This window comes from Brassica oleracea, chromosome C8 (genome assembly GCF_000695525.1).
Source record: "Brassica oleracea var. oleracea cultivar TO1000 chromosome C8, BOL, whole genome shotgun sequence".
NCBI classification, from domain to species: Eukaryota; Viridiplantae; Streptophyta; class Magnoliopsida; order Brassicales; family Brassicaceae; genus Brassica; species Brassica oleracea.
The window spans coordinates 31192522-31208383 of record NC_027755.1 but is presented as its reverse complement, the minus strand read 5'-3'; the positions used below and the strand labels follow the sequence as shown (position 1 = coordinate 31208383).

Genomic DNA, 15862 nt, shown 5'->3' with positions numbered 1-15862 from the left:
ACCGTTATCGGAAAAAAAAAGTATAGCAAACATATGTTTATAAAAAGCACAGTAAGTAATAACAATTTGAATATTTTAAAATGAGTTGTCTCTGATTCAGCAATGAGAAAAATATCACGATTTTTCTAGTCAATTTATCTAAACCCACAAGAAAAGCAATATGACACGTGGCAACATCCTGACGGCTCTTTCAACATATATAAACCGTGTCTTCTCCGCCACCACTTCCATTCATCAACAAAGCAAAAAAACGTTTTCGATTCTTGTAAACCAGCTTCGTATCTCTATCTATTCATTTGACGGAGCCACCACTTCTGTGGCGGCGATTCCGTGTTATTACTTTATCTCCTTGTCGGCGACATTTTAGCTTCTGCATAGTCTGAGTTTATCTCTCAGTTCGATACGAACTAGACGCAATCCTGTAAGTATTTCATTTTATCGTATGTTGCTCTCTAAGGCCTAGGTTTCGAATAGTGGTTCCAGAAGAAACTTAAATGAGAGATCTGAATCTTTAGTTTCCTAAATCTTTTTTTAGAAAGCTTACTTAAATCAGATTTTGTTCTGAATTAAATAATACAACACAAATCTCAGAGAATGATTTTGAACGAGACCGAAACTTAGAGCCATTTTTGCAAATTTTTTATGCATTCGCTTTATATGAGATTATTGATTAGGCAGATGCTTAGATTGATTTTTGGGGGAGTTAGTGTTGGGTGTCTGATAGGCTGTGGTTTAAATCTAGTTCTCAGGAGCTCGCAAGGCTCTTAATAGATTTGATTTTTTTTTTAACATTGGTTAATTATACTGGTTAGTTGTGCTAATAGCATCTCCAACCCACTGGAAACTTTACTGAAAAATGGAATTGATTATGCAGTTACGAACAAACAAAAAAACATTATAAAATTTTGCAGCGGGTTGGTGATGTTCTAATACAATTTGATTTTGAGCCGATTTTTTATTATTATAAAAATTCTGTGTAGGCAAATAAGTCTTGCCTAGGCTAGTTAGACCGATTTTTAGAACACTTGCTATTTATATCCTGAAAAATCCTGTTTTAGTGTTTCTTGTTTAAGCCTGGAGAATACTCTGGGAAAAGATCAAATCTTGGTCCAAGTAACGTTTCCTTATGTTGGTTTTTCTATGTTGTGGTTGTTTGAAACAGTTTGGTCCTGAGACGATGACGATCACTTCAAACATCTCTGTCCAAAACGACAACCTTGTTGTCCAAGGGAAGACTATCCTCACCAAAATCCCCGACAACATTATCCTAACTCCGGTCGCCGGTGCCGGATCAGATTCCGGAGCCTTTATAGGCGCAACATTTAAACAGAGCAAGAGTCTCCACGTGTTCCCCATCGGTGTGTTGGAGTAAGTTACCAAACCTTTGGTTTTCAATCTGTAACCGAAGCAGTTAGTGTCTTCTTTAAGCTTATGGTTTGTGAATCTTTGCAGGGGTCTTCGGTTTATGTGCTGTTTCCGGTTTAAACTATGGTGGATGACTCAGAGAATGGGAACCTCTGGAAAAGACATTCCTTTGGAGACACAGTTCATGTTACTGGAGAGTAAAGATGAGGTTAACGGAGATGATGCTCCTACTGTTTATACCGTCTTCCTCCCCCTACTTGAAGGCCAGTTCAGAGCTGTTTTGCAAGGAAATGAGAAGAACGAGATTGAGATTTGTCTTGAGAGTGGTAAGTTACAGCTAGTTTCACAGTTGTTACATAGATAGTGGATAGTTCGAGAGCTGAGAAACTGATATTTTGTTTTGTCAGGTGATAAGGCGGTGGGAACTAGCCAAGGAACACACCTTGTCTATGTTCATGCTGGGACTAATCCCTTTGAAGTTATCACGCAATCCGTAAAGTATGTTTGTGTAGAATAAACCAAAATGTTATGATTAGTTTAAAGTCGATGTGTGTGTGCTAAGATATGGTGATCTTCCCCTATGTACAGGGCTGCAGAGAGACAAATGCAGACGTTTCATCACCGTGAGAAGAAGAAGGTTAGTAAACATTATATGGTTCTTCTGGTCATAGAGCAAGAGCTCACTTTGATTTGGATATGATTTTCTCATGTTCGTCCTCTTTTGTTTGTTCAGCTGCCTTCTTTTGTAGACTGGTTTGGATGGTGTACATGGGACGCGTTCTACACAGACGTGACTGCCGAGGGCGTTGATGAGGGCCTTAGAAGGTATGGGAAAGCAGAGCCACTTATTGTTAATGTTAATTTGAGTCTCTGATGGATTTTTGTTTATTACAGTCTTTCAGAAGGAGGTACTCCACCAAGGTTTCTGATCATAGATGACGGTTGGCAACAAATAGAAAACAAAGAGAAAGATTCAAACTGCCTTGTCCAGGAAGGAGCACAGTAAGTTCTCTTGCTCTTTTTGTGTTTATGTAGATGAGCATCTTAAGTATGTTATGTGGCCATGATTGTCTGAAAGATCTTTAGTGGGGTCTAAATCTCTTAAATCAAGTAATACTATTAGTTCAGATCCACAAGTTTGTCTATTTTTTTTTTTTGTTGTATCTGTTTTGTATAATTCATCAAAATAATTCTGTAATTAAATCTAAAAACCAAATATCTAATATAAACTTAAAAGATATAAAAAGTAAATCAATTGTATCTTGGGTGTGGTTAACACTAAGTGTTTATGCCGTGTTACACAGGTTTGCTACTAGGCTTGTTGGTATAAAGGAGAACGCAAAATTTCAAAAGAATGATCCTAAGGACACGCAAGTGTCAGGGCTTAAGAGTGTAGTTGACAATGCAAAGCAGCGCCATAATGTGAAGTATGTCCTCTCTCTAACACTTTGATTTTGCATATGTGACAAGCAGATCTGCATACTTATGAAGCCTTGACTCCTTTATCTACAGGCAAGTGTATGCGTGGCACGCTTTAGCTGGCTACTGGGGCGGAGTGAAACCCGCAGCTTCCGGTATGGAACACTACGACAGTGCATTAGCATACCCAGTCCAGTCCCCAGGTGTCTTAGGGAACCAACCAGATATAGTAATGGACAGCCTCGCTGTTCATGGACTCGGTCTTGTCAACCCCAAGAAAGTGTTCAACTTCTACAACGAGCTGCACTCCTACCTGGCTTCGTGTGGTATAGACGGAGTCAAAGTTGATGTTCAGAACATCATCGAAACTCTTGGTGCTGGTCTTGGTGGGAGAGTCTCTCTCACTCGCAGCTACCACCAGGCGTTAGAAGCTTCCATTGCTAGGAACTTTAAAGATAATGGGTGCATTTCTTGCATGTGTCACAACACGGATGGGTTATACAGCGCGAAACAGACTGCTATTGTTAGAGCGTCTGATGATTACTATCCGAGAGATCCTGCTTCTCACACTATACATATAGCATCGGTTGCTTACAATACTCTTTTCCTTGGAGAGTTCATGCAACCTGACTGGGACATGTTCCATGTAAGTAAAGAAAAATGCTTTCTGTCTTTATAATATAGAGCTCATGCCAATGCTTATACTTAATGTTTTTGTTGTTATCAGAGTTTACACCCAACTGCAGAGTACCATGCTGCGGCGCGTGCAGTAGGTGGATGTGCAATCTATGTCAGGTAAAAAGCCTTTCCCTCATCTTTTATTGTGATTCTTGTTGTGATGTTTGATCCGAGGTTTTAACTGGAGATGTGTTTTGTCATGTTACATGAGCAGTGATAAGCCAGGCAACCACAACTTTGATCTATTGAGGAAGCTGGTTCTTCCTGATGGTTCAGTTCTCCGTGCTCGGCTTCCGGGTAGACCTACACGTGACTGCCTATTTGCTGATCCAGCTAGAGATGGAACAAGCTTGCTAAAGATCTGGAACATGAATAAGTTTACTGGTATAGTTGGTGTATTCAACTGTCAAGGTGCTGGTTGGTGCAAGGACACGAAGAAGAACAGGATTCATGATACTTCTCCTGGTACACTCACGGGTTTGGTCCGGGCGGAGGATGCTGATCTCATCTCTGAAGTGGCTGGTGAAGACTGGAGTGGAGATTCAATAGTCTACGCTTACAAATCAGGTAAAAAAGATTTCAACAGACAAGACAAAATCTCGAACATTACAGATCAATGCTTATAAACATGAGTTTGGCTTTGATTCACAGGGGAGCTGGTTAGACTACCAAAGGGTGCATCAATCCCACTCACTCTCAAGGTTCTTGAATATGAACTCTTCCACATCTCTCCTCTAAAGGTAAAATATAGTACTTTTCAAAGTATATTCTTGGCCGGTTTTGGATACCAACCGAATGAAACATTTTATTATACATAAGTTGTGTAGTCTCTAAATTGTCAAATTTTAATTTAAAATTAACCTAAAATACTAATGGCCTCTTAAATCTCAGATCCGTCCCTGAGTGTATTACTATAGACTTTGATTGTTAACATGCATTAAATTCGGTTAAACAGGAAATCACTGCAAGCATCTCATTCGCACCTATTGGACTCCTGGACATGTTCAACTCAAGTGGAGCTATCCAGTCCATGGAGATCAATACCGTGACAGACGAGAAACCTGAGCTCTCTTCTTCTTCAGTGGTCAGCGAAAACCGTTCTCCAACAGCTCTGATATCTCTAGGTGTTAGAGGTTGTGGTCGTTTTGGGGCTTACTCTTCTCAGCGTCCACTAAGATGCGCTGTTGATAGCACCGAGACTGAGTTCAACTACGACGCGGAGGTTGGGCTTGTGACGTTGAACCTACCTGTGACGAGGGAGGAAATGTTCAGATGGCGTGTTGAGATTCTTGTGTAAGCGACAGAAGCTTGGTTTACTTGGTGGCTCGGCTTATTATTCTTTTTACTACCATTTTGTTATTCCCATGTTATATTGTTGTTATAGATGTTTTGTAGTAGTAGACTAGTAGTATTTTCGCTTGTAATAAATGTAATCTCGTTATGTCTCTGTCGTTCTTTTGTTTCAAAATAAAATGGTCACGAATAATTAATTTTAGAAATGTTGGTGCATTCATTACATCATTCATCTCATAAAAATTCATGAACTCATCTATGTTTGGTGAACATAGCTATTCGCAATAAATGATATACATGTTACATATATAGTGCAATACATACTAAATACCGATGACGATTTACTGCACCATATTTAATTATTTATACATCTAATATTCATGTTAAAAAAAAAGACAAATTCAATCAGTAAACAAAACCTCATTTGTGAAAGACATAAAATAGGCTTAAAGCATTTCATGATTTACAAATGCATTAGGTTATCTAGTGTGAAACGAAACTTTGTTGTTCGGAAATATTTATCTGTAGTTCCAAAGCATTCAACTTCAAATTCTACATTATTTGCTATCATTTTCAGTTTCTGAATGTTTCTTTGCTCTTTTATCAACACCAAGTAATTAAAATATAATGAGTAAAACATACATTGAAATATTGACATCCACGAAAGCGATGAGCAAGTTGAATCTTAACCTTTAATTAAGAAAAATACAAGACAGTAGATTCAGAGAAGGAAGCAACAATTACGGCGAGGTTATCACAACTACTAGACAAATTTCCAAAACAATTACGGCAAGCAAACTTCGCAAGCACATATATATTTGTATTAGTCAAATGGTAATTTATCACAAAGTTGATTATTTTGTATGCAAGGGATAGTTACGTTATCTTTTGTGGTTGTTAATCGATAAGAAAATAAGTATGGACATCAAGTCTTTGTCGTTGTTCTTGATGTACTTATTATGTTACTTGAAGCCGTTATGATTACAGTAAATTTTTATTAAAAAAAATGATTACAGTAAGTACTAAAACTATATAATCATTGCATTTTGTCAACCAAAATTTTGAAACAAGGTGACTGGATACGTATATATCTAATTAACCACATTAATTAGACGATCCAATATGAATTTTATGCGTAAACCAAATACAGATCACAATGAACAACTAACCTATTACATCCGAGATGTTAGAGACTAGATTATAGTTAACCAAATATTTTTCAGACGGTAAGCTGGTCTCAAGCTTCCACGTTGAATCTTGATTATTATCAACCACTCGATAACTAATTATTAAGATCAAATACTAGATAAGAAAATAATAGTGATTCTAAAAAAATTAATTATAATTTAGCTCTTGAAATGTTTTCGAAGTCAAAAGGTATATGTTTAGTGATGAATATAATATTTATAGACTAATCAACCATACAAAATTATGAGATTAGTTATGAATTTTAGTCTTATATTTTTCATCATTTGGGACATTTTTATATTAAAACATTTGGGGTTTTTGATTTGAATACAAAACGTGTTCCCAAGTACTGTATAAACTTGTTAATTGACTTTCCAAAAATAATAAAATGTTCGCATGCACAATTTGAATAAATCGTTATTTTGACATGCTTTCACTCGTAACATTGGGCATTTCAAGTGCCGTTTACGTATTTACATTATATTTTCAGTTTGGTATTTTTACACATTATACATGGACGGTTGATTGAGATAATCCAAGCTTTCAAATTGGAGAACTTAAGGAATTTATTTTTCAGTACCTTATATGTCAACATTCTGAAATATTTGGCAAAATTACCAGATTCACCAGATGCTAAAATTCAATGTATTTTTTACTGATCACGACTCTAGTTTATAAAAAACGCACAATCAAATAATTTTCAGTTCGTTCAGACACATGTACTAAACTCGAATCTGACTTGTGCTGCCTAACAATTCAATATCAGTTATTGCAACTCGAGTTTGTCCTTCTATATTAAAAGGAAGTAGATGAAAAACCGATAAACATGAAACTTAAAAACATTACAATAACTATGTGATTAAATACGCCAGCCAAAGAAAAATTATTATGTATGTTTCTTCTGATTTTTTTTCCCTAAATGATACTATATAACCGTAATTTCAACCTCTCACACACAAAATAAAAAGCAAGAAAGAGTAAGGGACCTAAAACTACTACCGAACATTGAGATAGAGGAGACGACGACGTTAAAAATCACTTTTGCTTATATGTTTTCGACTTTATATATATATATGTATGGATATACATCACGTACTGCTTAGCTCAGTAATTACACATGATGAAATGTTACTGTGAATGGTATACAATGCTGAACTCAAACTCTTTTTCTAATAGAAAAGAAGAAGAAAAATAACTAACTAAAATGTGAAACTCCCTATCAATCAAGCAAAAGTAAATAAAAATTCAAATAGGGTAAGGCTAGAAGCTTAAAGTGATGTTTTCGTATCAATCTCAATCTCTCTCCATACCTCCAACGCCATTAAAACTTTAATAAACCTAACTTTTTCTATCCATTAATTTGTCTATAAATACACATACTTCCCACAGCAAAGAGTCTCATCTTACTCACAAGAATCATACACACAGACACTCTTTAAAACACCTTTTCTTAATAATACTGTTTCCATCCTCCAAAAGGCTTACTCGAGATGGCACGTTGTTGCGTACCTCTTGCTATTTTCATAGGCGTTCTTTTGATGCTCTCGTGGTGTGAAGCTTTGAGTAGCAACGTTGATGATGGATATGGTCATGAAGATGGAAGGTACGAATCCGATAGCTTAATCAAGCTCAACAACGACGACGTTCTTACCTTGAAAAGCTCCGATAAACCCACTTCCGAATCATCAATTGTTAGTGTATCAGACTTCGGAGCTAAGGGAGATGGAAAAACCGATGATACTCAGGTATATATATCATCTTTACTATTTTGAAAAAGAAAAAATAATTTTAAATCATGTTTACAATGATGGATATAAAATTATTTAATAAAAATTTCCCTATGGTTTTAAATCATGTTTACAATGATGTACGGATAAAGCAATTCAGAAGCTTTATATATAAAAATATTCTATTTTAATTGTATTTATGATGCATGCATGCTTAATCATAGGCCTTCAAGAAAGCATGGAAGAAGGCATGTTCAACAAAAGGAGTTACTAGCTTCTTGGTTCCTAAAGGGAAGACTTATCTCCTTAAGTCTACTCAGTTCAGAGGCCCATGCAAATCTTTACGTAGGTTTCAGGTAGTATTTATATGAGCTTAAAAATCTTTAGTATTCCATCAATTCATAAATTTAATGAACTAGTTGTACTTTTTACCGATTAAACGCAGATCCTCGGAACTTTATCAGCATCTACAAAAAGATCGGATTACAACAAAGACAAAAACCATTGGCTTATTTTGGAGGACGTTAACAATCTATCAGTCGACGGCGGCTCCGAGGGGACTGTTGATGGAAACGGAAAAATCTGGTGGCAAAACTCATGCAAAATCGACCGATCTAAGGTTTGTATTGTTAAGCTAGATGAACTTCCAACCTAAAACCAATTGGTGATAAGTGGAGTGACCCATCTATCTTATATATTACTAAAGATTCCTTCCAACTACCGATGTGAGACTTTTGTCCCTAATACGCCCCGTCGAGATGATGGCTCTTTAAGCGTCAATCTCAGAATGTTAAGGACAAAAGTCCCACATCGGTAGTTGGAAGGGATCTTTAGTAATATATAAGATAGATGGGCCACTCCACTTATCACCAATTGGTTTTAGGTTGGAAGCTCATCTAGCTTAACATGGTATTAGAGCCCGATCCACGCAGTCCAACCCGATCCACATCGACCCGGCCCAAAGTTGGCCATCGATCTTTGCCCAAACATTCCGAGATTGACGCTTAAAGAACCATCATCTCGAGGGGGCGTATTAGGGACAAAGGTCTCACATCGGTAGTTGGAAGGGATCTTTAGTAATATATAAGATAGATGAGCCACTTCACTTATCACCAATTAGTTTTAGGTTGGAAGCTCATCTAGCTTAACATGTATGTCCACAAATTACTATATGTCACACACATGTATCTTTAAGCATATACTAATTTAAAATGCCCCTTGTTAACTGTAATCACGCTAATATTTACTGGTTTCCTTCTCTTTTATTGCAGCCATGCACAAAAGCGCCAACGGTACGTAAATACAAAAGCTCCATATATATATATATATGTTCAAACTAAGTGAATGCTTTGATCATAAAATTGGCGTGTTTTATGGTAATGCAGGCTCTAACTTTCTACAACTTAAAGAACTTGAATGTGAAGAACCTGAGAGTGAGAAATGCGCAGCAGATTCAGATTTCGGCTGAGAAGTGCAACAATGTTAATATAAAGAATGTCGAGATCACTGCTCCTGACGATAGTCCCAACACGGATGGTATTCATATCACTAACACCCAAAACATTCGAGTCTTTAATTCACACATTGGAACAGGTAACAATAATCCCTATATATACACTATTCGAGTTTATTGATTCGAATACGTATATTAGTTACAATATTCATAGTTGCATTTTTATAGGTGATGATTGTATATCCATTGAGGATGGATCCCAAAATGTTCAAATCAATGATTTAACTTGTGGCCCCGGTCACGGGATCAGGTAAGTCGATACATCTTTTTCTTTTTCAAATTATAATTTAAGGGCAGTGAAATTTTATTTTAAATATCACATATATATTAACCGAGAATCATTTAAAAAGTTGTAACCTTAAGTTTGTACGAATTAAAAAGAAATCATGCTTAGATATCATTTAATTAATATGTCAATTTAGCTTACACGACAGCTTAAGAATCAATTGAAAAAAATGTTGGTCCAAATTCAATTATTAGGGAACATTATATTAACCCAACATATAAGAAACATATATTTTTTTTTCTTTAAATAAAAGCTACGAAATCACCTAATATGATTAACATATATGTGGCAATTAATGATTATGAATAATAAAGATTTGGTAACAGTTTTTTCATCCTTCTTAATTTTTGTTTAATTTTATATTATTAATAAAAGTAAACAATCACATTAACCATATAATAAAAAATATATTTTTTATTATATGTTATATTTTGAATTTTTAAACGATTTTAAATTACAAAAATGAAGAAACTTTATATATTATATTTTTCTTATATGTTAGATTTTTTCTTATATGTTATATTTTGAATTTTTTAAAAACGACTTTAAATTACAAAAATGTAAATCTTCCTTAAACATACGATTAAAAGCATTAAATGACATGTATCAATTCGATGGTTAATCTTAAACCTTTCAAAACCATATGGAAGATAAATGTCAAAATAATTCAACTCTGGAAACAGTACTGTTCACTTTTTCAAGAATATGTTCGTGGAAAAAAATAAAGTTTTTATGTCATAATTTGTTTAATGTCTAATATAATTAACTCATGATATATTAATTATAGTTTAGTTCCACAATTTTTAATAAAAATTGATCCGGTCCATCAGAAAGAAATTATATAATAACAACAAAAACATTGTATATGTATAAATAAAATGATCAAATATATAAAAAAAAATTGTCGATATTATATACAAATAAACTCACCATGCGCAAGTCGCAAGTCTTATCCTAGTATTTAATAATATGATAACTCTTACAAATAATTAAATTAAATATATATGAATCTATGTTTAATTTTTGAAATGAGAAGCATTGGGAGCTTGGGGGATGACAATTCCAAAGCTTATGTCTCGGGAGTTAATGTGGATGGTGCTAAGCTCGCTGAGACTGACAATGGAGTAAGAATCAAGACTTATCAGGTGACTGATTATGAGTTTTTTTTTTTCAATTTCACAAACAATTTTGTTTTAAATTGTTAATATATAACAATACCCCTTATTGATTTCAGGGAGGGTCAGGAACTGCCAGGAACATAAGGTTTCAAAACATTCGTATGGAAAATGTCAAGAATCCTATCATAATCGACCAGAACTACTGCGACAAGGACAAATGCGAACAACAAGTAATTGATTAATCGATTAATTTGATTTGTCCAAATTTATATTTTGTTTAATAAACTAGACTCACTCGCCTTGGAATATATTTGCTTATTAGGACTCTGCGGTGCAAGTGAACAATGTGGTGTACCGGAACATAAGCGGTACGAGTGCAACCGATGTGGCAATAACGTTTGATTGCAGTGAGAAATATCCATGCAAAGGTATTGTGCTTGACAATGTGAACATCAAAGGAGGAACAGCATCTTGCAAGAATGCGAACGTTAAGAATCAAGGCAACGTTTCTCCTCAATGCTCTTAAGTAACTACTTAGCTAGTTCTATACTAATATACATATATATATATATACATGTATATTGTACTCTACATATTGATTCTTGCTATGTGTAGATAGTAAAGATATGGGGAATAAACATACAACAGTCAATAGTCGAAAGATTTCTTGTCTTGTATACTTTACTGTTTATTATTTGTATTTCCACGAATATGAATAAGATTATGGGTTTGTCTGATGTTCTTTTGAACTATTAATTATTGTGATTTGTGAACATATATACGGATTACACTAAGGTGGTTTCATTATTTTAACATAATAGTTTGGTAAGTAAAATATAATGAAAATATAGCTGCTCATACTTTATTTTTTTTACTAGGTAATAACTCGCGCCTTGCGCAGAATATGATTATTAGTTTCGTTATTTTTAATAAAAACACATTAAATCTGTTTGATCTGGATATCAGTTCGGTTTTAAGTTATTTTTGGTTTTTAATCTCCTAAAATATAACTATTATTTTAAATTAATATTTATTTTGGTTTATTCGGTTAGAATGTTTGATTTTTTAGTTTTTTCGGTAAAAACCAAAAATTACTATTATTTGTTTATTTTCATGTTATGAATTTTAGATAGTCGTCATGTCTAACCAATGGTTTCATATCATAGTTTGTAAACGGATGATAGTTCAAGAAAAAGAAAAGAAAATTATTAAGACAAAATCATTTAACTACAATTTGGTCAGTAGTGAAAGAAGCATTAAGAAAAAAATATTTCAACTTAAAAAAAAAAAAGATACTTCAGTTGTGATAAATACTTAGTCACAAGGTTCTCACATCAATGTGCACATGTATGTGTATGTAAAATATATAAAAATAGATGAAAATATATAAAGATATTGTTAATTAATATTAAATAACATTTTTGTTCAAAATAATACATGAAAGATCAAATTAAAATTAATTAAAAATTAAAAAGGCCTTGACATAAGTGAATTTTTCTCATATAAAGAAAAATAAATTGTATCCGTAAATAGAGGTGGGCACATATCGAATATCCGGGTATTTGGAGGCATTCACGTCGATTCAATCTTTAGCCACCTAGATAGTCGGTGACTCTGATATCCGAAATGATTTAGAATTTTAAAGAATATCCGATTTGATCCGTAGATAAAATAAAATTTTAAAAATAATTGGAAATTTTAATAGTAACATTTTATTACAAAAATAAAATATTGTTTAAAATTTAAAAATTTAATACCTAATATAATAGATTTAATTCATAAAAATATTTTAAAACTTATATAAACTATAATATATATAACATATATATATGTGTATATATATATAATTCTGTACATATATGTATATATGTGCATATAACAGATCGAATCAGATATCCGTTCTTAAAAATATAGGTATTTGTGATTTGTTTTTTTTAATTGTATTTTAGTATTTGATTTGCTTCGTAGAGTTATGGATATCCATATTTTTTGGTTCAAATCAAAACGGATAACGAATCAAATCAAAATTTATAAATATTTTGTCCAACTTTATCCGTAAACAATAAAAATAATATATACATATATATATATAGTTTAGCTTTTGATTCGTTATTTGTTTTGATTCGAACCAAAAAATCTAAAGTTTTATTGAAACTATGCATGTGAGTTTTATATTAAAAAATACGAAATATATAGTGTGAACACATTTATGAATATAATGTGAACGTATTAGCATATTTATTATCAAATCATTGTAAGGCTGTCACGTGTCACAGTGTGAATATATTTATTACAATGCTTGTATTTTAATATATAAGGGATTTGACAAAATAAAATTAAGTTGTGCAAGTAAATGTTGATACAAGTCACACGGGCCGAGTCTGTGCCTGCGGCCCTGAAATCTGAATACTAAAAATGTTAACTCAGAGTATGGTTTCCTATACTTATTACAGATTAGCTGTCAAATCCCAAAATTAACCAAAAAGAACTAGTTTTCAGTGAGCTCTTGCTTTATGGCACACTTTACTAAAGGTTCATTAAATAAAATCCTTATATATTAAAAGAAAATCATTGTAATAAACGCATTCATATTATAATAGACACGTGGCAGCCTCACAATGATTTGATAATAAATACGTTTACGCGTTCACACTATGTACTTTACGTTTTTTTTTAATATAAAACTCACATACGTGGTTCCAATAAAACTCTGGATTTTTCAGTTCGAATAAAAATAGATAACGAATCAAAAGCCGAACTATATATATATATATATATATATATATATATATATATATATATATTATTGTTTACGGATAAAGTTGAGCAAAATATTCATAAATTTTGATTCGATTCGTTATCCGTTTTGATTTGAACCAAAAAAATCTGGATATATGTAACTTTACGAAACAAATCAAATACTGAAATACAATAACAAAAAAAAAAGCAAATCACAAATACCAATATTTTTAGGAACAAATATCTAAATTCGATCTGTTATATGCATATATATACATATATGTAAAGAATTATATATATACGTTATATATATTATACTTTATATCAGTTTTGCAATATTTTTATGAATTAAATTTATTATATTAGGTACTAGTATTTTTAAAAAAAATTATTTTAATATTATTATTACTTTTCTTTCAATTTTTTTGAAAATTTTATTTTATTTACGGATCAAATCGGATATTCTGTAAAATTCTAAAACATTTTGGATATCCGAGTCACCGAATATCTAGGTGGCTAAAGATCGAATCGACACGAATGCTTCCAAATACCAAAATATTCGATCTGTGTCCACCCCTATTTACGGATACAAATTTATTTTCTTTATATGAAAAAATGACTAATGTCAAGGCCTTTTTATTTTTATTTTAAATTAATTTTAATTTTATCTTTCATGTATTATTTTGAAAAAAAAAGTCATTTAATATTAATTAACAATATATTTGTCAACTATTTTTATATGCTTTTTACATACACATACATGTGCACCTTGATGTGAGCACATTGTAACTAAGTATTCACCACAACTGAAGTATCTAATTTTTTTGAAAGTTGACATATTTTTTCTTAATGCTTCTTTCACTACCGACCAAATTGTAGTGAAATAATTTGTCTTAATAATTTTCTTTTCTTTTTCTAGATTCCAAAAATTCCAGAGTGGATCAGGACGAGAATGAATCCGGGAATCCAGGGGTCTCTCCGAATGTTGAGCAAGTGCAGCTCTTCCCATTCCGTTCAGTTCGAGCTGTCCCATTCCGTTCAGTTCGAGCTGGGCGATGAAAAGTTTGATAAACAATAGCACGAACGCCACGTTGTATTCCAGATTATCCAGATGCTTACGCTGGATGGAATGCCCTTTCTCCGAAAAGACCAGCTAAGCATCATCGGCTTGGTCAGCCGAAACCTTCTACTTAGTCCCACGAAGAGAGATAGATGCAGCATACCGTAGTGCTCCCCAGCTAAACCTTCGACATGCATTGGAGCAAGGCGAAGAACGGGGCAGTCCCCTGAAGTGTAGGCTTCTTGGCCACGCCCCCTGCTTATAGATACGAAATACTTAAGATAAATTATCAAATAGGAAATTGTATACCATTAGCCGATATACGTATAGGAACATGGGTACATGAACCCTATAAAATCCGCTCAAGGACCTACAGGTTTAGGTAAATACTTAATGCGTTCCAGACAAAAGAAAGCAGACACGGCAAACGCAACGGTCGGGAGGGAGGAGAAGACTAGAGTTCTAATATGCAACGTCAAGCAGTTCCACTTTCTCGGTCTATTATCTGTTTTGAAACTATAATATGAAACTATTAGTTCGACATGACGACTTTCTAAAATTTATAACATGAAAATAAACAAATAATATTAATTTTTGGTTTTTACCGAAAAAATCAAAAAATCAAATATTTTAACCGAATAAATTAAAATGAATATTAATTTAAAATAATAGTTATATTTTAAAAGATTAAAAACAAAAAAAAAACTTAAAACCGAACTAATATCCAGATTAAATAGATTAAATAGATTTAATATCTTTTTATTAAAAATAACGAAACTAATAGTCACATTCTGCGCCTTATTACCTAGTCTTTGATGTATTTTCTCCTACACTTATAAAGAGTGTTAACTAATTTTCAAGGAGCTCTTGTGTTTTAGACTACTAGATTAAAGTCCACTGTATTAAAATCATGATGTAATTTCATGTAAGTTAAGATTTTCCTCTGATTTTGTTGCTACATATATAATTCAATATGAGGAGGATAAAACTAAATATGTTACGAAAGTTAAAGAAAAAAAGTAGCATCCACCGCAATTGTTGAAAATATAAAGATGTGGGGTCCGCTGCACTATTTGCACAGTGAAATCCTACTTTTTAACTTCTATATAAACGATCGATTCGATCGTTTATAATATACACCGAACTCTTCTCTTCTCTTTAATAAGAAACACTCTCTCTCTCTATATCAGTGTTATTATTTCTACGGGTATAATATTTTGCCCTTATTCAAATTCCCGCGATATAAAAAAATTCCAGTTCTTTTTATAACACGTTATCAGCACGATCACTCTGCGATTCGGTAAAATTTATTTGTATCATTTATACCCTGTTATAATGGTCGGTATACCGCCTCTACTATTATTTATATCATGTTATAATGGCCGGAATACCGCCTATATTATTTACTAGTAATTTAATTTATTTATTGGTCGGCCGAGCCGCCTTATATCCTGTTTATTATTTATTGGTCGGCTG

At 33.0% G+C, this 15862-nt stretch overlaps 2 protein-coding genes across 2 annotated transcripts; both read left to right on the top strand.

The window, feature by feature from the left end:
- Positions 1-217: 217 nt before the first annotated feature.
- On the top strand, positions 218-4948 carry LOC106311933 (probable galactinol--sucrose galactosyltransferase 2). Its single transcript, XM_013749275.1, has 13 exons — positions 218-421; positions 1163-1368; positions 1453-1691; positions 1773-1863; positions 1954-2002; positions 2099-2190; positions 2260-2367; positions 2670-2792; positions 2878-3430; positions 3512-3579; positions 3677-4029; positions 4114-4202; positions 4418-4948. Exons 2-13 carry the CDS (start codon positions 1178-1180, stop codon positions 4757-4759), a joined length of 2298 nt encoding a protein of 765 aa, XP_013604729.1. The 5' UTR covers positions 218-421; positions 1163-1177; the 3' UTR covers positions 4760-4948.
- Positions 4949-7370: 2422 nt separating this feature from the next.
- LOC106310519 (polygalacturonase ADPG1) lies at positions 7371-11236 on the top strand. Its single transcript, XM_013747752.1, has 9 exons — positions 7371-7688; positions 7895-8026; positions 8116-8289; positions 8942-8962; positions 9056-9263; positions 9352-9433; positions 10506-10614; positions 10704-10817; positions 10910-11236. The coding sequence occupies exons 1-9, from the start codon at positions 7434-7436 to the stop codon at positions 11111-11113; spliced, it is 1299 nt and encodes a 432-aa protein (XP_013603206.1). The 5' UTR covers positions 7371-7433; the 3' UTR covers positions 11114-11236.
- Positions 11237-15862: the final 4626 nt, after the last annotated feature.

Coding starts and splice junctions, on each gene's coding strand:
- LOC106311933 (XM_013749275.1), top strand. CDS start 1,178: ATGACGATCACTTCAAACATCTCTGTCCAAAACGACAACCTTGTTGTC. Junction 1,369..1,452: donor TTCCCCATCGGTGTGTTGGA/GTAAGTTACCAA, acceptor GAATCTTTGCAG/GGGTCTTCGGTTTATGTGCT. Junction 3,431..3,511: donor CTGACTGGGACATGTTCCAT/GTAAGTAAAGAA, acceptor TGTTGTTATCAG/AGTTTACACCCAACTGCAGA.
- LOC106310519 (XM_013747752.1), top strand. CDS start 7,434: ATGGCACGTTGTTGCGTACCTCTTGCTATTTTCATAGGCGTTCTTTTG. Junction 7,689..7,894: donor GAAAAACCGATGATACTCAG/GTATATATATCA, acceptor GCTTAATCATAG/GCCTTCAAGAAAGCATGGAA. Junction 8,290..8,941: donor GCAAAATCGACCGATCTAAG/GTTTGTATTGTT, acceptor CTTTTATTGCAG/CCATGCACAAAAGCGCCAAC.